This window comes from Neoarthrinium moseri, assembly GCF_022829205.1.
Source record: "Neoarthrinium moseri strain CBS 164.80 chromosome Unknown scaffold99_Wmoseri_CBS_16480, whole genome shotgun sequence".
Taxonomy (NCBI): Eukaryota; Fungi; Ascomycota; class Sordariomycetes; order Amphisphaeriales; family Apiosporaceae; genus Neoarthrinium; species Neoarthrinium moseri.
The window spans coordinates 204-24225 of NW_026055213.1; the positions used below are offsets into that span (position 1 = coordinate 204).

The 24022-nt window shown below is 53.7% G+C and overlaps 8 protein-coding genes across 8 annotated transcripts; 4 read left to right on the forward strand and 4 right to left on the reverse strand.

The window, feature by feature from the left end:
* Positions 1–1571: 1571 nt before the first annotated feature.
* On the forward strand, positions 1572–3192 carry JN550_012940 (uncharacterized protein; the record flags this gene model as incomplete). The annotated part of the gene is made up of 2 exons (XM_049311472.1): positions 1572–2771; positions 2827–3192. 2 exons carry the CDS (start codon positions 1572–1574, stop codon positions 3190–3192), a joined length of 1566 nt encoding a protein of 521 aa, XP_049165055.1.
* Positions 3193–3784: 592 nt separating this feature from the next.
* On the reverse strand, positions 3785–5706 carry JN550_012941 (uncharacterized protein; the record flags this gene model as incomplete). The annotated part of the gene is made up of 3 exons (XM_049311473.1): positions 3785–4831; positions 4893–5310; positions 5372–5706. 3 exons carry the CDS (start codon positions 5704–5706, stop codon positions 3785–3787), a joined length of 1800 nt encoding a protein of 599 aa, XP_049165056.1.
* A 697-nt stretch (positions 5707–6403) lies between these two features.
* JN550_012942 (uncharacterized protein) lies at positions 6404–8563 on the reverse strand (the record flags this gene model as incomplete). Its single annotated transcript, XM_049311475.1, has 2 exons — positions 6404–8320; positions 8399–8563. The coding sequence occupies 2 exons, from the start codon at positions 8561–8563 to the stop codon at positions 6404–6406; spliced, it is 2082 nt and encodes a 693-aa protein (XP_049165057.1).
* Positions 8564–9728: 1165 nt separating this feature from the next.
* On the forward strand, positions 9729–11150 carry JN550_012943 (uncharacterized protein; the record flags this gene model as incomplete). Its single annotated transcript, XM_049311476.1, has 1 exon — positions 9729–11150. The coding sequence occupies one exon, from the start codon at positions 9729–9731 to the stop codon at positions 11148–11150; it is 1422 nt and encodes a 473-aa protein (XP_049165058.1).
* A 37-nt stretch (positions 11151–11187) lies between these two features.
* JN550_012944 (uncharacterized protein) lies at positions 11188–11808 on the reverse strand (the record flags this gene model as incomplete). The annotated part of the gene is made up of 1 exon (XM_049311477.1): positions 11188–11808. One exon carries the CDS (start codon positions 11806–11808, stop codon positions 11188–11190), a length of 621 nt encoding a protein of 206 aa, XP_049165059.1.
* A 3763-nt stretch (positions 11809–15571) lies between these two features.
* JN550_012945 (uncharacterized protein) lies at positions 15572–16632 on the forward strand (the record flags this gene model as incomplete). Its single annotated transcript, XM_049311478.1, has 4 exons — positions 15572–15591; positions 15819–15938; positions 16127–16505; positions 16567–16632. 4 exons carry the CDS (start codon positions 15572–15574, stop codon positions 16630–16632), a joined length of 585 nt encoding a protein of 194 aa, XP_049165060.1.
* Positions 16633–18244: 1612 nt separating this feature from the next.
* On the forward strand, positions 18245–19638 carry JN550_012946 (uncharacterized protein; the record flags this gene model as incomplete). Its single annotated transcript, XM_049311479.1, has 3 exons — positions 18245–18382; positions 18462–18588; positions 18704–19638. The coding sequence occupies 3 exons, from the start codon at positions 18245–18247 to the stop codon at positions 19636–19638; spliced, it is 1200 nt and encodes a 399-aa protein (XP_049165061.1).
* A 245-nt stretch (positions 19639–19883) lies between these two features.
* On the reverse strand, positions 19884–22778 carry JN550_012947 (uncharacterized protein; the record flags this gene model as incomplete). The annotated part of the gene is made up of 11 exons (XM_049311480.1): positions 19884–20007; positions 20079–20312; positions 20377–20608; positions 20930–20987; positions 21055–21225; positions 21290–21357; positions 21441–21694; positions 21752–22301; positions 22359–22488; positions 22558–22569; positions 22623–22778. The coding sequence occupies 11 exons, from the start codon at positions 22776–22778 to the stop codon at positions 19884–19886; spliced, it is 1989 nt and encodes a 662-aa protein (XP_049165062.1).
* Positions 22779–24022: the final 1244 nt, after the last annotated feature.

Here is a 24022-nt window from a genome sequence, read left to right on the forward strand (position 1 = left end):
TACTTGTCCCTAGTAAGCCTTCGTAACTTAAAGTAGTGTCAGGCTGCAAGGGACGCAATAGTACCTCCAGGGAATTGGTCGACCCGTACTTGTCCAGGATCAGCATAGCAGCAGCAGCACGCTAAGGGCTGCCTGGAAACCCATGGCCCCTGACCTTTGTTTTCCGCGGCCAAATACCTGTCGGGTGTCTCCTGATCTAAAAGCTAGCCAAGCTTCTTAGGTGTCTGTCACGGCGATGCATTAGGTTTACAGGAGGTCCGGTGAGGCACCGTACAGCATCCGGTATATATTCCTCTTCATGTCCCTCTACACGTAAGAGGAAGAAAATTCAGTCTATTTGCGAATCGAACCACACCTTTGAGCCCGATTATACCTGACCTCATATTATCCCTTAGGCGGGGACCGCATAGTGAGGAAAATGAGCGACTAGGTGTGTTCTTGGTACACCATAGAGGAGGGAATTACACCACTGTGTTCGAGCGTCTAGTAAATGGATTAATGTATGTTCATCTCATTCTGCTTGTTTGACATATTCCCCGTAAATCACACTGGGGGTTGCGACAGCTGCAAGTAGTAGTAGTTTCCAGCAATATATGCCATGCTGAGCCGGCTTGGTTCGTACAGTGTAATCGTCATATTGTGAGTCCGTCTAACCAATCTTAAGATAAAACCTGTGGTACAATTTTCTAGCGAACCGCATTTATAATGCTCCGTTTGTATGTGATTTGGGCATGGGAACTACCATCAAAGTCTTTACAATGAACGCCTCAAGGCTGGCGAATTCTCTCTGTAACAGAGGCAGGAGCGGAGTTGGCGACAGTCTACACGTCTAATCTATTTAAACAAGTATGTAACTAATGAAAGGCCAAAGACTTGTGAACTATCCACGCCCAAGTGGAGCACGAATCCGCGCACTCCCTCAAGTATATTTCGTCAGGGCTCCATGTTCAGCAAGTCCGTGCTGCACTGCGCTGGGTTTGGTGCCATTGCAAAATACGTCACCATCCGGTCTAGCAGTATGCGCCATGCCGGACTCCCATGAAGTTGCAATAATCTACGTACATCTCGATGGCTATGCGGTGGACTGGCCGTGGGGAATGCTTATCGCTGGGGAACATGACTAATGTCCCCGCAGGAGACCATGTCAAGGGCGGTATAACGCCTACCCAGCGCAAGGGTAAGGTTATCAGAGTTTCCCGCGGGAAATCGGGTCGCGGCCGACAGAGTGCTAACTTAGGTAGTTTAGGGTCTCGTGATAACCACACCGCGACGCCGGGTAGCTTGGACTTACTCGCGGCCCTTGGTGCGGCCCACTATAGATAAGCAGCAACCGCTCCGCCGCGGCCTGTCTGTATCATACCACATCTCCCTGATGAGCTCTATGGTATCTATTGATACTCTAGAGTCAGCCCACTGATAAGACAAGTTTCGTCTTGCGTGGACTATTGACTGAAGTAGTGTTGTGAAACTTAATTTAAATCCGCTATATTCCGATAACTCACTGCACCAAGGTCCTGAGCCTGGCGCGTCAAAGGCGATCAAACAGTTAATAAAGACACCCGTTTAGAGCCATGGCAGAAGCAACCACTAAGCACGAAATAAACAATGAGCTGGAGAAGAAGAGGTCTGAGGGCGCAGTCGACATTGAAGCGGACCAGAAACTGGGCACCGTCGTTGAACTCGACGAGGCTGAGCTCTTCTTGCATCAACATGGCATTCCCCACTCACGGTTGGCCGAACTGATGGCCGATGAGGCCGCATTGAAGAAGCTGGGACGGAAAGTCGACTGGTCTCTTATGCCGCTCCTGTGCGGTACATACCTGCTTCAATACGTGGACAAGCAGGCCCTCAGTTATTCCGCCGTCTTCGATCTCTTCACGTCCACCGGGATGACCAGCAACCAGTACAGCTGGATGGCCTCCATCTTCTACCTCGCTTACTTGGTGGCGGAATGGCCTGCCTCCTACCTCACACAGAAACTCCCGACCGGCACTGTGGTGAGCTGCTTCGTCATCGCCTGGGGCATCATACTACTGTGCACCGCCGCGGCTAGCAACTTCGCCGGATTAGCCGTGTGTCGTTTCCTCCTCGGCGTCTTCGAGGCTGTCATCACACCTTCCTTCATGCTCATCGTCTCACAATGGTATAAGCGCGAGAAGCAACCGGCAAGAGCAGGAATGTTCTACTGCTTCAATGGATTTGGCAGCATGTTCGGCGGTATACTCTTCTACGGGGTAGGCCAGGCCAAGGGCTGGGACGTGTGGCGAATCATCTACGTCCTGTGCGGTGGCATGACCGTGGCATGGGGTATACTGCTGTTCTTTACTCTGCCCAACAATATCCTCACTGCGAAGCGGTTCTCAGTTGAGGAGCGGGCGATGCTCGTAGCACAGAGCGCAAGCAACCGCGGAGGTGTGTTCACCCGCAAGATCAAGCCCGCACAGATAAAGGAGGTATTCTGCGACGGCCAGGTCTGGCTGTTGTTCTTCTTTGTCCTCTTGAACGAGTGCGTCAACGGCGGTATTGCCAACTTCTCCAAGCTGATCGTCAAGGGCTTCACGGACGACGCGCTCCTCACCACGGCCTACGGAATTCCTTACGGCGCTTGTACTGCTTTATTCATGTTCACTGGACCCTTCCTTGCAAGCAAGATCAAGAACTTCAGAACTATTGTCATGATGCTATGGCTTATGCCGACCTTGACGGCGGCGTGTCTCTTCTGGCTGTTGCCAAGAACGAACCGTGGTGGGCTCCTGGCTGGTTACTACATGGTGAGTTACCACAATGACGAACGGTATTGATGTGACGCTAATCAGACTGATACAGTGTGCCTCATTCATCGGTTCCCTCATCGTAGCCCTACAGATGCCAGCATCCAACGTGGGCGGGTACACAAAGCGCACGACTGCTACGGCGTTCGTATTTCTGGCGTATTGTGCCGGCAATATTATCGGGCCGCATGCCTTCCTGAGCAAGGAAGCGCCGATCTACCAGACAGGATGCAAACTCATTATTGGGTGTACGGCGGGACAGATCATTATTGCCGTTGCTTTGCGCCTCCTGCTGATTTCTAGAAACAAAAAGCGAGACGCAGCGGCCGCCAGCCTACACGCTGCGGGGGTTGACGATGAGGAAGAGGTGTTGTTGGATCTTACAGATTTTGAGAATCCCAAGTTCAGATATTCTTACTAGAGAAACAGGGTAAGATGTACTGGGTGAGGCTATGGCCACGTATGTTTAGTTAGAATGATATGCTGTCTAACTTTGGCAATCGTAGTTTCATGTGGCTTTGAAAAGTGCATGTATCACTGTATTAGTAGGATGCTACAGCAGAGAAGTCTACTTGTCATCGCCGGGACTTGGGGGTCCCCGGGAACCTCTGAGAATCACTACTAAGGTCTTTGCAACACAATGGATTCGCGACCCCTTCCTATGGAAAAGGGGGAATAGATTCAGTCTCTGGATTACCAAGCCTACCTTGCATCTCACGATTTCTCCGACCTAACCCTCTGGTAATTCTCCTAGGTCCAACAAAGCCTAGACATAGGCATGACGCTAATCATATGTACATCTGTTGTGCTGTCCCTTTTCTAGTAGACATGCCACCGAATCTGCTGTTTAGATATGCGTCCCATATTCACGACATAGAGATGCCAGTTGCCGCCCTCTAAGCCGTTCGAGGTACAGCTTGGAGCTCAGCTTTCTTGACAATCAAAGCAGCGTCGTTGATGATACTTATCATTTATTCATCTAACAATCTCACATCAACAGATCAACAAAGTGCTCAGTCCTCCCACTTCCCCGAGATCCTCCACCAGAAATCACACTCCTTCTCTGCCCACGTGTACTCCTTGAACTGCGCAGCTATACCAACGCCCGTGCCGCCCGCCCTCTCATCATTACCCTCGCCCAGGACCATGGTCAGGCCCTTGCCGCCCGCATACCCACGCCAGGCGGGGCGGTCGGCGAAGCGGCCGGCCGTCATGGCGCTGGGGTCGCCGTGGAGGATGAAGCTGACGCAGTAGGCGTGGAAGTCGCCGGCGACCTCGTCCTGGGCGGGCGAGATGGCGCGCACCTCGGGGTTGTAGGTCTGGTAGCGCATCTGGTCGCCGTGGTTGGCGCCGAACAGGGCCGTCTTGTTCAGCGCCCAGTGGTACAGGAACACGGGCGGGTCCGACGGCGACGACGACGTCCCCAGGATTGCCGTCTGCCGCACCGGGCACGTGTACGCGTAGTGCCCGTACGCTGCCTCCATGCGCCGGTACTGCGACCCGACGCGCGGGTCGCCGCTGGCCTCCACGTACGGCGAGGCCGGGTCGACGGCGGGATCCGGGTACAGTGCCTCGAGCTCGGCGACCTCGGCCGATGTCAGGTGAGGCAGCAGTGTGTGAAAGAAGTTTGTGAAGGTTGCGGAGTCGTTCGCGGACAGCGGTACGTAAAATGAGCCCTCGTTGTGGGCCGAGCCGGTCAGGATCGGGACCTTCTGCCAGTTCCCGGATTTCCAGGCGTCCAGGGGCCGGCGGGATATTATCTGCCCATCCAAGACAGGCTGCCACGCCCAGCGCACCGAAGGATCCGAGTCTGCAAATACCTTCTTGCCAGCGGCATCTACCGTGTCAGAGTTTAGACTGCGCAGGCAAGTCAGGATTTCGGGGTTCAAAAGGTCCTTGTAGTGAGAGCAGGGTGTCAGGTCTAGCAACTGCCGGAAATGCTGCTGGTTGAGCTTGGCATCGGGAGGGTGCATTGCTCGCGCCGTATGCGCTCCGCTGTCCATGATGGCCTTGTGGAAGAGCCGCTTGGGCTGCTTGACATCCATGACCAGATGACCGATCTACGATGATTCGTCATTAGTCTCACCCTAAACAAACAACTCGACCTGGACATTGACTTACTCCATGTGCTGCCGCGCTAAGTCCCATGATCGTGACATCGTCTGGGTCTCCTCCGAACGCCGCGATGTTCTCCTGAATCCATTCTAGCGCCACATACATGTCCTTGAGGCCTAGATTCAGCAGTCCTTCTTTGGCGGTCAGCTCCGTGTTCAAGCCGCCAAAGACACCAATTCGATACTGCATGCTAACGCCGATGAAAGGCTCCGGCGAATGGGCCAGCATGCTGTGCGTGTTGTGCATTCTAGCCGCCCCGCGGTTGAATGCGCCGCCAGGGATCAGGACTGCGACAGGGAGTTTCTTCTTCTGCGCGTTATAGCCCTGGGGCCGCCAGATGTTGATCGTCAGGCAGTCTTCAGACTCAACGTCCGGCCCAAGCCCGTCATCGTCCAGAAAGGGGACAAGCTGCTTGCCGGGGCATCTTTGTGAGTGGTCAGTACAGCGGCTTCCTTCGTTTATTCATAAAAGCGCGGGATGCATACCGTGGCCCAAGGAAGAAAGCCTCCTGCGTACCATTTCCCTTCGGTACTGGCACCGCGTCCCGGAACCTGAGGCTGTCCACCGGGGGCAACGCATAAGGGATACCCATGAACCCCTCCAGCGGTTTTGGAAAAGTTCCATCATCGACGAGCCGACCAACAATGGTGCCCTGTCCAATGGTTACGGAGGGCCGCGGTTCTTGGAAACTGATCGTGATGCCCTGAAGAGCGGGCAGGTATGTGACAAGCAACGCTCCTACGACAACGGGAAGCGAGGCCAGCCATGCCCAGTGTATGCCCGCCGCCGGACGGGGCTTGTTCTGTGATGTTTCTACCATCGTCTTCCTACAATCTGATCCAAGCACCGCATATCCGAGCAGCTATCAAGCCAAGGGAGCCGGCGAGCCGCTTTTCGACGAGCATTATAGTCGTCCCATCTTTGGCCTGACGAGTCATTACCCTATCTGTTTAGCTAAACAGCGTCCGACTACGGGGGACCGGACGATAGAATATTGCCGATCGGGCATCAGGGTTCGGGAGGCCGATCCGTGAGTGGGTCCAGTTTCCCGCGGGAAACTCCTTCGCGCCATGCCACGCCTGATACCGCCCCCAGGCCGTTAGGCAGTCCAGTAGTTAGTGTAGGATCGAGAATTACCACCATGACAACGTACTTCAAGGATGCGTTCAGATTCATGGTAAACCAAAATCGTACCCCGTGGGCAAAGTCAGTCAGTCTGGTAAGGCACTGGACGCTCAGCTTAATTGATAATCGTCACAAACACTATCTCAAGCCCCAACTGTATTCATTTCATGATCTCATTCATTACTTATGCAAGTGTAATCGCTGGAGTATCAGCAACCACCATAATGTCACTAGGAGTGCTACATATGCCATACATATGATCCGTCTGTGAACTCCAAAACACCATGCCACAGCAAACATGCGAGCGAGATCAGCTCGGGCAGCTCCTATCGTGCGCGATACTCCAATCTGTTGGCATTAACATACGTGTTTTTTCGTCTCAGCCGCGCAGATTAATATTTATACTTCATTAGATCGTCTGACCACTCGCTTATTCTGACAGCGCCGTTCGCGACCGGCACAGGGCTCGCTGCGAGAACGTTCCGCGAGACCTTGTACTCGACAAAGTCCGCCCAGGCGATGCCAGCCTTTCTGTCAATCTGGACGTCCGTGACGGTGCCGAATGACTCCATAGCTTGCCGAAGTAGCGGCCCGGTGATGCCTCTCGCCAATGTGGCACCCCTGATGGCGACGCGCGTCGGGCCTAGTTCTTCTTGCTGCTGAAAAGCTGCATATGGATCAGGTCTAGGTAATACAGGGAGCGCGCTGACGGTCGGTCTAGAGTGCTCCCTATTGGGTTTGCCGCAGTGCTTGAATATGTGACCACTTTTGCCGCAGTTGGAGCAGACTCGTGGCTGCTGACAGAAGCGAGCAAGGTGCCCGAGCTGACCGCAGATGTAACAGGTCCTAGATGGATATGGTGGAGGAGTAGTGCCATTGGCATGCATGGATGAGTGGCCCCGGCGGGTATGGGAGGAACTGGAAGGGGATGGAGGGCCACTGTACTCCCCATTGCGATAGGACTCATCATCGGAGAAATCGGCAGTGTATTGAGGTTCCTCTGCCGGCGGAGGGAAAGGGTGGAGTCCGGAGATGGTCGTTGGGCGCTCAGGTACTGAACTCGGTGGATTCCCTCTGATTCTCGTGTCATTAACATGGGAATAAGGCTTCGTTGAATGGGAAGCTGCAGGAGGATAAGCCGCTGGCACTTTCTTGGTAGTCTTGTAGCTTCTCGGTCCGGTTGGTATTGATCCTGATGTTGTCGGGCTCAACTCTGCTGGGATGGGAGTATTTTGTCTAGACTGTACTGAACCCTTTACGCTCTTTGATCCCGGGATGCCATTCGCCTGCTTGACTTTGGCGATCGGTGGTTCTGGTTCCCCCGGAGGATCTAAATTCGGCGAAGTGTCTTTCTTTGCTTGCTTTTTCTTCTTGTTCTTGGCCTTCTTAGATGTTTGGCCATTCAGACCACCATACTTCTCTTCGATGTCTCGTAAGCCATCAGTAGTCGGGCCATTGGTTGGCTGCCTGTCTTGTGGATGGTTGTCTGCCGGTGGTGAGGTTGAACCATTGACGCTCGAACCTGGCTCACCTGTCTGCCCAGGCTCCCGCTCGTCTTCCTCCCGATCTTGTTCAGGATCGGATTCGCCAGCCGGCTGCACTCTAGGCTTCACTTCCTCTCCCTTTAGTCTCCTCTCCGAAAACTTGGTCACACACTGCTGACATAGAAAGCTGGAGCAGTACGGGCACTCAAATGCCGTCATTCCTCCCTTCTTTGCGCAGGCCGTACACTTGAATTTCTTTCTCTGGGGAACCTTATTGCAGAAATCCGAATGCAGGCAAGCGCGCAGCTTCTCGTCCTGAGTGGTGGCCTCAGCCTTGAGCCACCGCTCCTCTTGCAATCGTCTCTCCTCGCTTTGCCGTGATTCCTTCTGCTGCACTTTAAATTCCTCCTCGGCACGCTTGGCATCTTCTTTGGCCTTTTTCCGTGCAGCCTCAGCCTCCTCGCGACGGCGGCGCTCCTCGTGCAGCTCTTTCAAGCGCTCAGTCTCCCGCCGCTCCATCTCCTGGAAGTATTTCTCCATGTCCTCATAGTTGCGGAAGCGCGAGCCGCCAAAGCTGAAGCCGCCATGGCTATATCCGCTGCTGTAGCGAGGTCCGGGGACGCCGGGGCCACCATAGGCAAAGTCGTAGTAGTACTCGTCTTCGTCATCATATTCACTTTCCCACTCATCGTAGTCGTAGTCCTCTTCGTCATCTTCGTCGTCGTAGGTGTGTCTCCCGCAGGTACATGTTCTGCCGGGCTTGGGCGCTGAGTCGTAGCGTTTACGGCCCGCGGTATTAGAGAGGGTCTCGTAGGCCAGCTGGATCTAGAATTACGATGTCAGAGGGGTGGGTTGTCCCTTACGGCAGAAAAGTGTGCCGTAAAGGGCGGAGCGAAGGCCTACTCTCTGGAACTTCAGTGTGGCCGTGTCCTGCTTGCCAGGGTTCTTGTCGGGGTGGTGGATACGGGCTAGTCGACGGTACGAGGCGGTGATGTCCTGGATGGAGGCCGAGCTGGACACCTCAAGCTCGGCGTAGTAGTCGAACGAAGGGACCGGTGGAGGTGGCATTGTGTCCTAGGGCACGCGCGAGGGCGGTACAGCACGAGAGCGGAAGCATGTGATCGATCGAGGACGTCAAAAACCTCCAGTCCAATTGAGGCCGAACCACTGTGAGATGCAGTCTCCCCAGAAATTTGTCCTGAGAAGCTCGTCGCGTCCGCCAAAGGGGTTGAATCTCTCGTTGCCCCGGCCAGCTGTGCTGCGCTGCGTGTACGACTCCCCTCCTTCGAGCTTGGATGTCTTTCCTGCGGATGGCGCTGCTTGCTTTTCTAACGGCCTTCAATTGACGTGCCCAGCAAACGGCCCTGGTCGGACACCGAGATGGAGAGATCCTTGTCAAGACTAAATTGAAGCGTTCCACTTTTTTCTTCGGGCGCGTCTACCGTATGTAGGTCAACTAACTTAAGTAGGGCCCGTTCGTGCGTACCGAGCCAGTTACTAAGAGCTGAGAACGCTAGGCGGTGCAGCCGCGATACTGGGGTATGTGATGCTGAACTAGGTGCCGGCATGGGAGGAGGGGGAAGTACGAGACAGAGCAGGCAGATGAAGGTGCGGAAGAGACAGATATCGTTCTTGGCCTGGGGACGTGTCGTGTCGTGTCCCTCAGACAAACATGCTGAGCCTGGTGGCAGAAGTACTCAGAGTCCGGTTCCCCTGGACAAAAACCAGAAACGCTCAAAGGACACGTCTAGAGGTGTCACAATCGACGGGCCTCTCTCTCTCTCTCTCTCTCTCTCTGTCCGTCTGTATTGGCTCAGGTATGCTTTTGAAAGTTTGAGAGGGGTCGTAACTAGGAGAGAACTGATGGAAGTCTTCGAGTGAGGGGTAGCTCTCGCATTCAGTGTAAGCCATCGGCCGCTGCCTTCTGTATGCCAAGCGCACCCGCAGCCTCTCGATTGATGTGTCAAACCTTGGGCGCGCGCAAGATGTCGCTGACTGAGATCCCATGGGGAAAATTGTCACAGTAAATCTTCTATAAGTGGGAAGAGACATCTCATTCTAGTGATTATATTAGATACCGGGATTACTTATTGGTACTGATCAGTCCATGTATACTCTTCGACGTATCCTACTCGTATACAGGTCGTCATTCCCTGCGGTGTCTCGCCAGTCATCTCTCGTACATAGACAAGTTCGGGCAGCCTTGCTATATAGCACCAGTTCAACGCACGCCATGTCTTCAACTCACTACGATGTTGTCATCGTCGGCTCGGGCCAGTCTGGGACCCCACTTGCGAATGCATTTGCCTCTGCCGGGCGAAAGACAGCTCTACTTGAACGAGCACACGTGGGCGGCACCTGTATCAATGAGGGATGCACACCAACCAAGACCATGATAGCATCCGGTCGTGTGGCATATCTCGGTAGACGATCTACCGACTACGGCATTCGCCATCGTGATATGCTTGTAGATATGGGTAAGATTCGGCAGCGGAAACGGGACATTGTAAACAGCTGGACCACTGGCAACCTCAAGAAACTGGAATCGAACGGAGTCGATGTTTTGTTTGGAACAGCCAGATTCTCAGCACCCAAAACGCTCAACGTTGACATGAATGATGGGTCGCATAAGGTGGTGGGTGGCGACATGATCCTGATCAACACAGGAGAACGGCCAGCTAGGCCACATATCCAGGGCTTGGACGCCATCGATCCTAGCAGAGTTCTCGATTCCACTTCCGTAATGGAATTGGGCCAAGTTCCCGACCATCTCATCGTGCTGGGCGGGGGGTATATCGGCCTGGAGTTTGGGCAGCTTTTTAAAAGATTGGGCGCCAAAGTAACTTTGCTGCAGAGGGCTCGGCAACTGGTGCCGAGAGAGGATGTTGATGTGGCAGAAACACTATTGGACATCATCCGCGATGATGATATTGACGTGCACCTCTCGACAGACGTGCTGTCGATTGCCGGCACAAACCAGACCGACCTGCCTATCAGTCTAGAGACTACCACAGGGACGTTCAGGGGCACGCATATCCTCCTTGCGACGGGCCGTACACCGAACACCGACATGCTAAATCTCGACGCTGCCGGTATCAGGACGACTGGCCGTGGCCACATCGTCATCGATGACAAACTGGAGACGAGTGCTCCAGGAGTCTACGCAATTGGAGACGTTCATGGTGGACCGGCATTTACGCACATGTCGTATGATGATTTTAGAATCATCCGGAGCAATCTACTCGGTGACTCTATGGCTCCTACCACTCCTCCAATGACCACGACGAAGGCATCCAAAAGCCGGGTTTTGACTCCCTACGTAATGTACACCGATCCGCAACTTGGGCACGTTGGTGTGCACGACCGAGATTTGAAAGAGCTTGATCGCAAGACAATGACAGCCACGATGCCCATGAGTTACGTTGCTCGTGCGATAGAGACGGAAGAGACCCGTGGCATGATGAAGGCGACTGTGGATGCAAAGACGGGCGAGATCCTGGGTTTCACGTGCCTGGGTGTCGAAGGTGGTGAGGTGATGGCCATCGTACAGACTGCTATGATGGGTGGCCTGAAGTGGTGGGACCTGGAGGCGGCTGTCTTTGCCCATCCAAGTCTCGCAGAGAGTTTGAATAACCTTTGGGCATACTTGAAGTAGATGAACCAAGTATAGCAGCGAGTAGCCGTTGCCATGTTCAAGCTCCGTCGCTTGCAGCAATCTCCTGGCTGGTGACGCTTTGTGACTGCTTCTTTGCAGAGGCCTCGGCTTTCGCCCGGTGCTTCCGTGCCCTGCGGACTTCTATCTCAAGTTGGGCCATCTGAGAGTTGACAGAGACCAACTTGGGTATGACTTGCTCGACTGCTTGAATACTCTGGCCCTGGGCCTGACGCAATGGCATTGGTGTGAGGATACCAAACCACTGCAATGGATCCGTTTTCTTGGGCTTGCCAATTTTCGTAGCGGTTGGTTCCTCCTTGGTTCTGCTGTCCGGTGCACCGCCTGTGTCGGGTGCGTTCGTGGCTTCTGGTGCGTCTTTGCTTGCTGGCGAGGTTTGGCTGGCCAGATCTATCGTGGCCGAGCTGAAGACCGGTACCCCCTCGTCGTTGGTCGCAACGGCAAGCCGTCTCAACGCCTGCATGCGGTCGTCGTAGAAGTCCGGCCCATACCTGATCCCTCGCTCTGCAGAGAAGTTTGCCCTGGCGATGTTCTGATACATGTTTGTCTGCAGAGAACTTAGCTCGGCACGGAGCGTAGTGTACTCATGCAGAAGATGCAGGTACCGCTCCAAAAGAGCATCGACATTGTCGGTCTCCATGTCGAGTTCTCAACAAGGGTATGTTACAGCCAACTGAGAGTTGGACGATCTTCTAGAACGGGTGGGATACAAACTGCATTGCACGTCGGAACACCTGCGGTACGAAGGTGGTGAGCCTTGCCATCCACTTGGCTGGTTGTGGGAGGGGCCAGGCAAAAGACGCTAGCAACGCCACAGCTCAATTCCCATGGCGGCCCAGGCATCTGCAATTCAGTACTGTACATACAGCTCAAGACAGATAAGTTAGCTAGTCATGTCATCACTGCGAACGTCAAGGTTGACTAGGTATAACAGAACCTCTAGCATGGAACTCCATCATGGAGCTCAACGTCTTTGCTTCGTGCAACCTGCTGCCACTTCCCATGACATTACCTCGGAAAAAGCGGCTTGCAGATTCCTTTCCTCATTTCCCCCAGATCCAGCTGCTTCGAGCTGCTTCAAGTTGATAAAAGTCTTCCTGGGTGTTTAGCAAACAATTAGCCAAGTGTGACTCCTGCTTGTTCAACGACGCCTCTTCATGATCTGAGCTTTCTCGGGAACCCTGGAACCCGTTTGATGAGACGCCAGAGCAACCTTCTCCACGGACACAGATCAGGCGCCGAACCAAGCTGCCGGAAGCCGACAACAGGCCACCCGGGAAGGGATAGAAATTTGACCTCCCCCCGTTTCAAATGGCCCTTGTTGTCTCGATGATTAGGGATTGCCGTGGACCGCTGCAACCCTTGGGGAACGGAGGGTCGATCTCGAAGCATGGAGAGCAGGGATAAGGGTCGATTAAGATTAATGTCAACGTCACTGTCTCCTGTTTCCCTCCTGGTCCATGTCAACGATCACGCAAGATCAGCTTGTGCCCTCTGCCGGCAGTCTCCTATCTGATGCAGCTATGCTTATTGTCGAGGGAACTATCTCGGCCTCAACTGACGAGTCTTACGAGGGAAATCTTTCTGCTGTGTCACCATCGACACCAGACGCCCAACGCTTAGCCGCCTTGCTTGCAGATAGATTTGCTGGATGTTTGGCAGCACATCGTGGTTCACAAAGCCCATGTCAAGAGGCCAATCCCGTTGATGGAGCCGCAGCTGGGTCGGTATCCGAGTCGCTGCGAGCGCAACACGGCTCAGCGAAAGCTGGGAATGCGAGCTGTCCTGTATTCTTTCAATCACCCAGAGGCATGATGGATCCTCCCATGTAGGGTGCTTTCAAGATGATGTAGCGCGGCTTTATGCACCGTCCCTCTGCCACGGCCCGACCAAGAACACGATCAGCCTCGCTCGGCGGTACCTGTCAGCAAACTCTTGGTTCTTCGTTATTGGTGCATGCAGTCATATGCTCGGCCCCCATTTTCAGACATATTTTGATTGCTCCCACAAGCTGCGCCTTCGTATGCCGTCCAAGTTGGCGACAATGCTGCATGGGCAGGAGGCAGTAGACGGCGAGTTGAGATCCGCTTCTCCTCGGTATCACGCCCAAAAGACAGGCAAAGGTACCGGCCCGCAAGCTTTGGGTTGGCACTAACACTTGACCGCTTGCTCGACACCACTCGGCGTTAGCAGATGGCCACCGCTCCAACGCTACTTTTCGCTACCAGCTTGCCGTAAATAATATGGACTGTCTGGAGCCTCAACAAACGAGCAAGATCCAGCAGAGATGGGTTTGGGGCTAAACACAAGCTTGCACTCTTCCCTTTTGGCCACGACGAGCTGAGATGAAAGCCTTCAAGACTTGACGTGCACCTACAGAAGCAAAGAGCCCACCCCGGCTATTACCTTTCATCTCCGCTGCCCCGTGTCATGGACAGGGCTGTTAGCTCTGTACGAAATTCAAAGCCAACGCGGCGTGGCTCGCAAGTCCCCCGGTAGAGACATAGATGCCACTCAGAAGCATAATGCAATGCGACTAGCGCTGGAAGACCGAAGACCCCATTTCACATGGGTTTTTGACTAGCCACCACACCAAGACACGCGCAAACACTGCACTGACGCACCACTGACCACCGCATGGCTGCTGCATGAAGAGACAGCATCCACAACAGACACTACCACTGATGAGCGACAGGTAGGCCTGGTAGGCAGGCGCTTTGGGTCGCTAATATTATCAAGTCCAAGGGACCATCAGAGGCCATCAAGACACCATCCAGGACCGACCATGAAGGACGCACGGTGGTCTCGACATGGGTTTCCGGCGCCGCACGCGCGGTTGTGCACAGCAGACGAGGCAAATCAGCACCCGGAACCATTCTCAGCATTCACCTCATTCTCGGCGATTGGCTGTCAGAAGACGACCCTGGCGCCGACCCCCCTTTCTTGTGCGAATTACATGCATTCCCTGATGAAATTACTCTCTGGATTCCCGTGCACAGGGTCGAATAGAGCAGGAGATCGATCAGGCAAGCACGCCGGCCGGCGTGCCGTACATGCCATCCCATAAGTTGCCAAAGTAGACAGTCACCGTTGCTCACACCAACCGGTGATATGCAATAACGAAGTCAAGGTGGTCGAGTCCGCTGACTTCCACTGACTTGAGCCAGCCAGCCTACCTACTCACCTACCTGCATAGAGCAGGTACCGTGTGGCAGAGCAAGTCAGAACAAGCCAGAGAGATGTTGGGTACTGTACTCCCAATCTGCCCGTCCGCCTTTCTTCCAAGGTTGTCTTTCCGCCCTCCATAATAATAAGTTACCTCGACGTATGTACCAAGGACTAGACCCCATGCTACCTAACCCGGATCCCGCCTTTCCAGCGCATCACCATCCAGCGCACAAAGCTGCCTGCTTATCGCTCTAGCGAGAACAGTGGCCTATCGCCTCCTCACCTCACCCTGGGCCCATGGGACCGAACCCTCGCCTGGCTTCCTTTCATCGGTCGTCATCCCCATCCGCCTTATTCCCAATCCGACTGGGAACCCAAGCAGTTCGTCAGAGGCCTGGCCCGTGGCTCGCTCGCTCATTGCTCACACGCTTCTGCAATAAACACGCCGTGCTCTGCCCTGCGCCTGTCGCTCCCATTTCGCTTCTCCCCCAGCTCTTCCACCCCCGATTTCATCATCAGCAGCATCATCACCGCCGACCACCCCAGGCGATCTGACCAAGCCCAGTTCAGCACAGCTCCCTACAGCTTGCTTGTGCCAGTCTTCCACCGCGCGCACACGGCTCTAGTCAAGTCAACAAGAACCTGCCTGTCCGCCTCTTGCCTCGTGACTTTTTGGTGTTGTTTTCGCCCTCTTTAGTTTTAATCCTTCCTAGTCCGAACATCGCTTCGATTGAGTCGCGCCATTCTCTTCTGCATTCTTAGCCAACCGCAACCACTTTTTTTTCTTTTCAATTTTCCTCCCCAGCATCTGAGCTACTCGGGGCTCGGTATCATACAAATTGAGACACGATAAAAAAAACAAGAGAGACCACTGCCGCAAGGCCCCCTCGTCAGGCTCTCGCACGTCGTCCCCTGCTGCTGAAGGCACCAAAGGACTCGCCCGCATCAATCCCAATCCAACTCGATCCATTTCCCTCGACTCCACCACCGACTAGACCTTGAAACGCCTTGCCGGGCCCGTCCAGCTTCGGCGTCAGCACCTTGTTCTCGTTGGCCCAAAAAAAAGTTGGTTGCTTGAGTTCACCACACCACTCCAACTGTTTTCTCCCATCGACCAAAGTCAGCCTCCTGACGGAACGCGATAAGGCGCCTAGGCCTTTGCATCCGTTTCAATCGCGCAGAGTCCCCAACTTCGAGTCTTCCCTTTCCCCCCAGGAGCTCAGCCGCAGGACAGAATGGTAGTCGCAACAATCAAGTCAGTACTCCCTCCCATCCGATCTCGACCTCCTGCCCGTCCCCGCCGGTGCATGGGACTCGCGCCCGCTGCGTCGATCCTTTGGGGAGTCTTGCTTCGCGAGACTTGACGCGGGCACTCCCGAATGCACGACTGCGTCCCTTAGTAATTCGGCCCGCGATGCGCAGGGCATCAAAACAAGATGTGCGACATGAGCCAGTTTGCTGATTCAATTCCGTGCCTCGCAGGTGTGTGGTCGTCGGTGACGGTGCTGTTGGCAAGACTTGCCTGCTCATCAGCTACACGACGAACAAGTTCCCCTCCGAATACGTCCCGACCGTCTTCGACAACTATGCCGTTACCGTTATGTAAGTTTGCATCCCCCCGCACCTCTGTTGTATCCTGGATGCCGCATATTCGAGCCCTGCCGGAACCTCGCGCCATCATCGACTGGACGAATACGTCACGCGTCGAACGATGCCCATCCGTCTAGATGCGGTCTTCCCAACCATCTCGCACCTCGTCATTCAATTGATGCTGACTGTGCATGGTTTAGGATCGGCGATGAGCCTTACACTCTGGGACTATTCGATACTGCCGGTCAGGAGGATTACGATCGCCTGAGACCGTTGTCCTACCCCCAGACCGACGTCTTCCTCGTCTGCTTTAGTGTCACGTCCCCGGCATCATTCGAGAACGTCCGCGAGAAGTGGTTTCCCGAGGTCCACCACCACTGTCCCGGCGTGCCCTGCCTCATAGTTGGTACGCAAACCGATTTGAGGGACGATCAGAGTGTCCGAGAGAAGCTTGCAAAGCAAAAGATGCAGCCCGTACGGAAAGAAGACGGCGAGCGGATGGCAAAGGAGCTGGGGGCTGTCAAATACGTCGAGTGCAGTGCGTTGACGCAATATAAGCTTAAGGACGTGTTCGATGAGGTAAGTTGGCCCTGATTACCATCGGCAGTGACCCCGGAGCCCTGTTATTGATGACCCTCAGGCAATTGTCGCGGCATTGGAGCCCCCGGCACCGAAAAAGAAGTCCCACAAGTGCCTTATTCTATAATCTGGGGCGCATTTTCATTGTGGCAGGCGTATGCATCCACCCCGGGTCATTTTTGTCACCCGGGGTTGCATGCGATACAGTGGCTAGCCTGGTGACTTCACTTTTGGTGATATCACGACCTTCTGCTTTTTTCATCATAGCGATCTAGACTTTTTGGGAGAGGCCCAGCGATGTGACTGATGGACGGATTTTTTGGAAGTTACCGTTTGGCAAGATGCTCCAGCACAGGACCCTGGAAATCATATGGGGTGATTCAACAGTGCCCAGGCACAAGGACCCTGCGGGCAGATATGGGCTGGCAGGCTTGGAGGCACATTATTCGAAACACGGCCTTTGGGGGAGATAGACAGGCCAGGTAGTGAGCAAGGCAGGCTGATGAACAGTTGCAAGGGTCCAGCCGTGATTCCGGCTGGCACCCGAAGACATGTATTCTTCGTACCCAGCTCAGCCAACATGGCACTCATACTCTACTCCCGGCTCGATTTTTCTGTCACGGACATTCTTCGTGCAAAGGACGGGATGAGCGCGAGCGCAGGAGAAGTCCGCACGCGTCAACAGGACTTTGATAGGGCAATTTGGCGATTCGGATTGCATTGAATTGAACTGAAATGAACTTGGCTTCACAGCACCACGATACGCCGTATAGTTGCCTCTATGGCACTGCTGGCCCGATAACCCAACATGGCCGTTGCTTATGCTCAAGCGGCCATAGAGCAAGTGTTTTACTATGAACCGGCAATGCCATGGTCATCGTCCCAGTGTGTTCTGCTCGTTTGTTCAAACCTCTCTCTTCAACAGCTCGAGGCACTGTCGGCCCGTTGAGGAACATGACCCATCAGTCGCTGTAGACAAACCCTGACATGCGGATGTACAACACACCTCTGGCAGACATACACAGGGCCCGGAATCATGTTAAGTCCGACACATCTGAACAACCCGCTATGGTCCTCGGTAGGGCTCAACTATGCGTTACTAACAACGTTACATGGTCCGAGCTAGCTAGCAGCGACCAGTACGTAAGCATCATGAGCACACAATCACACCCTGCCAGCAACTGTACCAGAAAGCAATGGTCCAGTTCATCCATGCACACGACACGGAGCTATGCAGTAGTCCCGGGCTCCTTGCTATCGGCCACTAGGTTATCTTCGGGCTATGATGCCGCGGCACGACCATACAGTAGCTCAGCTTTACCCCATCCTATTACTCTGGGCCATCAGTCAAGGGTGCTCCGGCCGCAACGCCCATGAGACACATGACCAATCACAAGCCGTCCAGTCGCACTATCTCCCCTCCACCTCCGACCTCTAAACCTACGGAGATGGCTGCGGAGTAGGCGCCGAACTGCGGCGACTACCGCTCCCAGCACCAGCGACAATTGGCACACCATCGCGCCGAAGCGCTTGCTCCTAATGCACGGTACGGGATGGAACTGCCAAAGTTGGCAATGGTTCATGCCAAGAGATCCCCGGTGCACTCTCACGAGTCGGGAGTATATATATAGACAGATAAACATCTACAGAAGCCGACTGCCCGCTCCTCTCGTCGCTCAAGGTTCGGCCCGGATGACAAGACTGATTTCCTCGACGTCGCAGTTCTTGATTCAGGCATCATGAGGGCTGTATCTCTCCTCGGCTTGGCCTTCGGCTGGCAGGCGGCCATCGTCGGCGCCTGCGGTGGTCACGGGCAGGAGTTGCGTAAATGGAGCCAGGACGAGCTGGACGAGCTGGAGCGCAAATGGGGTATCGAGGTAACGACATGACATCCCAACCGCCGACAGCGGCCACGTTTCTGAAGCTTCTATTGCTGACTACGGTGCGTACGGGCAGTGGGCCTTTACCGGAATTGGCTCCTTTGCACACTTGAAATATGTCAAGTGTCTGACGAATCCGACTGAGCTGTTCGATATTGCCATTATCGGGGCGCCGTTCGACACGGCTGTCAGCTATCGTCCTGGTGAGCTATCCCCTGGACACCCTGCCGTGGAGGCGCGGCTGTGATGAGCGCCCGTGCCAAGCTTCACGCATACTTCCCTCTGTAGTGAGATTCTTCAGACTGACATGTTGGCAAGGCGCTCGCTTTGGCCCTCGTGCTATCCGCCATGCCAGCTCCCGCCAGACCTCGTTCCGGGGCTTCAACCCGCGCGCCAATATCAACCCCTATCAGAACTGGGCCACGATTCTGGACTGCGGCGACATCCCCGTGATCCCCATTGACAATGCCGTGGCCCTGCAGCAGATGACGGCCGCCTTCGAGGAGCTGGGCGCCCGGCCGCCCGTGTCCCAGGACCCGTCCCACGCCAAGCCCAAGCTCATCACCCTCGGCGGCGACCACAGCCTGGCGCTGCCGGCGCTGCGTGCGCTGCGGCCGCACTACGAGAACCTGCGCGTGCTGCACTTTGACGCCCACCTCGACACTTGGCACCCGGCCAAGTACCCGAGCGCCTGGGAGTCGACGCAGGCGCACTTCAACCACGGCAGCATGTTCTGGCTGGCCGGCCACGAGGGCCTGCTGTCCAACACGTCGGCCAAGCCCAACGTGCACGCGGGCTTGCGCACGCGGCTGTCGGGCGACGACTTTGGCGACTACGACGACGACACGGCCCAGAACTGGGTCCGCATCAGCGCCGACGACATGGACGACCTGGGCACGGCCGGCATCGTCCAGAGCATCATGTCCACCCTCGGCACCGAGGACCCCGTCTACCTCAGCCTCGACATCGACGTGCTGGACCCGGCCTTCGCCCCCGGCACCGGGACTCCCGAGCCCGGCGGCTGGACCACGCGCGAGCTGATCCGCGTGCTGCGCGGCATCGAGGGCCTGAACCTCGTTGGCGCCGACGTGGTCGAGGTCAGTCCCGCCTACCAGGGCGCCGGCGAGGAGACGGCGCTTGCGGGCGCCCAGGTCGTGTATGAGATCATCAGCAGCATGGTCAAGAAGGGACGTGACAGCATGTCGAAGAAGGTCGTGGACGCGCAGAGCGCAGGTGGCAAGGACGAGCTGTAGAGGAGACACTTCGGGATGATTACCTGTGTGCAATCCTGTAAAAGAGTTCTAGAGTTCTAAAGCGTGTAGATATCAAAACGAGGTCAAATGTCATTGTTCAGTTATTCGCCCCATGCCCCTCAACGGCATTGGATCGCTCTACCGTTCACATGTAGATGGAGCATATACAAATGTACGATTGTCGCAATCATACACCGAAGGAATGAACTCAAGTTGCCACCACAAGTACCTAGACAAATACTGGTTCAAAGTTCATCGCGTTGGCTCGCTCTTTGATGACCTTCAGAGCCGCCGTCAAGCAAAGGCCGTGTCCTATTGCCTACCCGAGGAAGAAAGCGGTCGTTGAGGACTCCAAAGCACTGTTCCCCACTGTAGGTAGCGATGTTAGCTGTCATACTTTTCAACTGGAGGAATCCGGGTGTTGTTGTGCTCAAACTTACGCTTTGCGCAGCCCATCGAGGCGCTCCTTAAGTCCCAGGAAGACTCCATCCTCGATTTCAAATCTGCCGAGCCACTTCCGCTCATCCTCCACCACAGTGCGAAGGGTTTCGAGTGCATCCGCCGGGCAACTTGCCGGGATCTCCTGATCGGCTTGGAATCGACGTTCCAGAGCCAGGATGTAGTTCTCGAGGGCGATGCGAGATTGTACTTGATCTGCGAGCTCATAGTCGACTCTGCATCGAGATTGTCAAACTCTATTCCTGAAAAATTCGAGGCCACATGCTAAAGCGCACTCACTCGGATTCCATCAGGGGTTCGACGTGATCCACCCAGTAATCATCACTTCCATATCCGTGGTAGTGAACGCTTCCAGATCTCCTATAGGCGGTATCGTTCTGGAGCGCATAGGTTAGCTGTAGCTCTGCAACGCGGGGCGTGGGAAGCACCAACGAAAACAGCCCGGGTCTCCTTTCCAGTTGCTGCATAGTCGTTAGTCTGAAGGATCCGTTGTTTTCGACCGGAGCCAGGGCTGCATACCGTAGTCAGTGGCTTTCACTAGAAGAATCCCGTTGGCCTAGAAAACGAAGCTTCCGTCAGTATTAAGCACAGGAGGAGCATGAGGAGGCCAACACATAAATATAGGAAACAAGGAAAGAGAATGATGAATCACGAACATCAAGCTCGAAAAGAACGTTTGCTACTGGAACTCCCTTCGGCGCTGGCGCCATCCCCGGTATCTCGACTTCCCCAAGCAGTCTATTCATTGTAGTCAAAGCATGGTCTCCCTCGAACACCCGGATCAGCATGCTCTCTTGATTGTCAAATACAGTTGAGAAGTTCTGGGACATACGCATGGGAATTGGAGCCCAGCGTGGAATGATCTTGTTCATAGCACCGCCGAATGTTTCCTGGATACAGACATCAGCTTTCCTTGTGGTGCGAGTGGACTGTCAGAAAGGACTGGTTTGGACGAACAATACCAATAGACAGAGGAGAAAGATCGATATACAAGCCACAATTGCTTGCACCATCATCCCCTGACAACACAGAGCCTTGAATTGCAGCACCGATAACAACGGCTTCATCCGGGTCATCCCTGGTCGCAAGCTTCTTGCCATCAAAGAAAGTTTCGATTGAATTTCGGATCTTGCGTTACTGGGCCTTAGCATTTGGACCGCTCAGGCAATGCGCTCCCTTCTCTCGAACTTACCGCGGGAATCTTCGTCGAGCCACCGACTAATAGGATATCCGTTACTTGATCTTTGGAAACCTTTGCATCTGCTGGAAGTCAGCTTTTACTACCGAAACCATTGCAAGGGATATACTGTTGTGTATATGCTGTAGCTGGAAGTGAGACCTACCTGAAAGGACATTTTTTGTCGCCTTTATCAGCAGCTGGTGAATGAATCTCGTATTCAACTCTTCAAATCTGGCCCGCGTGAGTGTTTCGTTGAAGTCTACGTTCTCGTAGAACGAATCCATTTCAATCTGTGCCGATTCGAAAGTAGATAGTTCGTGCTTTGCTTGCTGAATGCCTGACCTGAGCCTATCGAGTGCTTGTGAACCAGACACCGAGTCCTCGATATCGTTTGCCCGTCGAAAGTTGAGTAGCAAGCTATGTCAGCATCAGTGATCATGGAAAGAGTAGGACTCAAAGTCTTGGGGCACATACGAAGAGATAACTCTCTCATCAAGGTCAGTCCCTCCCATAGCGATATGGTCCGTAGCGAATATCTCGAAGACGCCCTGGTCGACTTCGGAAAGGGTGATATCTGTGCTCGTGCCGCCTACATCGACCACGAGTACCAGACTCTCGTCATTATGATCCACACTGTGTGCAATTCCAGCTGACGTGGGTTCATTGACCAATCGCAGCGCATTTAGGCCAACCTTGACTGCCGCATCTTTGACAGCTTGCCTTTGGTTGTCCCCGAAATATGTTGGAACAGCGACAACCGCATGTGTTACGGAGAAGCCCAGAGCGTCCTCTGCAGCTGATTTGAGCCGGCCAAGAACCATGGAGTATATATCCTCTGGCGTGAACTCCTGCGTTGCGCCTTTCCGCACAACTTGCAGGACGGGCTTGTCATTATGCTCAATGATTCGATATGGCACGCGGTTTACCAGCGCTTGTACCATTGGATCGGACCAACGGCTCCCTATTAGATCTCGGACACCGCATATGGTATTAACTGGATTATGCATCATATGTTCTCTTGCCTCTGACCCACGTTTGTTAGCGAACAAGCGTTATAAGAGTGTTTTTCGGTTCGAGACACCTTCGCCAATCAGAATTTCGTTGTCTGTGAAAGCCACACAACTATCAATGTGGCTTTTTCCAGCGCCACTACCATGCCGAACTATATGATGTTGTTGTTCTTGATTGATGAATGCCACTCGAGCATTTGTCTGCAAATGTCAGTGTTTCCAAATGCGTAGTAAATAACCGCGGTATGACACAACAAACATTCCACGTACATTGCCGATATCCTGTGCACTGTACGTGAGTACTTTCGCATTGTCTCATTTTTGAGCTTACTCACTATACCAATGACTACACCGTATTCGTCTTGGCCGTAGCCCCCGCCAGTGGAGGCCGTGCTTGAGGTCAAAAGAAGAATGAAAATGCCAAGAATGGCGGAAACGCCAAGAAAAAGCGCCAGTGCATTCCGCCTGGAACCCGACCGCCAGTCGGCCATTGTAACGATGCTAGAGATTTTCAATAGCGATATAAGTAGAAACAATAAGATAATCAAGATATATTCTAACTATTGGGGCATCCTGTGCATTTATAAGGCTCGATAGCAGTCAAAGGTGTCCTGTCCTGCGTTGAGGTTTGGCCAGATATGCCAAGCATCGCCGGCCCTTGATAGTGGGGCTGATTCGAGGCCTGGCAGATCCTGCAGAGCTGACTCACGCCAGTGTGTCACAGCTCTAGGACTTCTACACTCTTGTGGCTCTTAAAGCTTCTAGACAGATTGAACATGTTTGTTTGTAAACATTTGTGAACAGCAATGGTATGAACATTCTTGCATCTTCTTTGCTAGAAAGAGTGTAGCTTTGGTATCTTGACGAGAGGCCACATGTATCAGCAGGATAGTTACGTAACGAGAGTTGAGATGATTCGGCTGCCAACAAGCCTCATGTGGTGAATTCTGGAATGTTTTCTGATGCGAAAAGCACATTTATCTAACAGACGAAAGATATCACACTCGTGTTGAAACATGGTATATTGTAGCATGAGTTCGTTGCCTGATTAAGCATGCCTATTTTCCCATGAGTAAGACCTGTCCGAAGTATGAGTTCCATTGATGGGAAATGGATCTTGATCGATTGACTCTCGGTCGTGCCCTTTCTTGAGATCAATTTCCACGCTTTTCAAGTTGTGATGCCCTTGTCATGACTGAAATTCCTAAAATTCTCATAGGATTGACCGCATAAATGATACAGTATATATTCGACAGACACATAAACTCCCATACTACATTAAGATTTGATGTAATTGCAAGTACACCGCTCAAGTTCGCACTGGACAGTAGCCTGGGAGAGAAGAGATGCACGTGTGGCTTGATTTTCATGTTTTTATGACATTTTCGAAAAGTAACCCCATCTGGGAAGGTAAAAATCATCTAATTGTATATTTCAGCCGCCAATCAGAATCATTCCCTGCTGAAAGGTGGTCTGAAACATTACCTGGATACCAAGTGCTGCGTATTCCCTTCAGGCTCCGTTTTGTCGATTTGACTTGAACCTCCAAGCAAGCAAGCCCGCGCTAGTCTAGGAAGTCATGTGATTTATCTAAACATCATAGATATTGTCCTGGCTTGTGCACCTCCACCCGACCAAATAAAGCCTTTCTTCGCCTCAACACACAATGCAATGATATGGAACAGCGAAACGTATTTGCGAGTCGCCCTGTACACAAGACTGAAAGCAATACCGC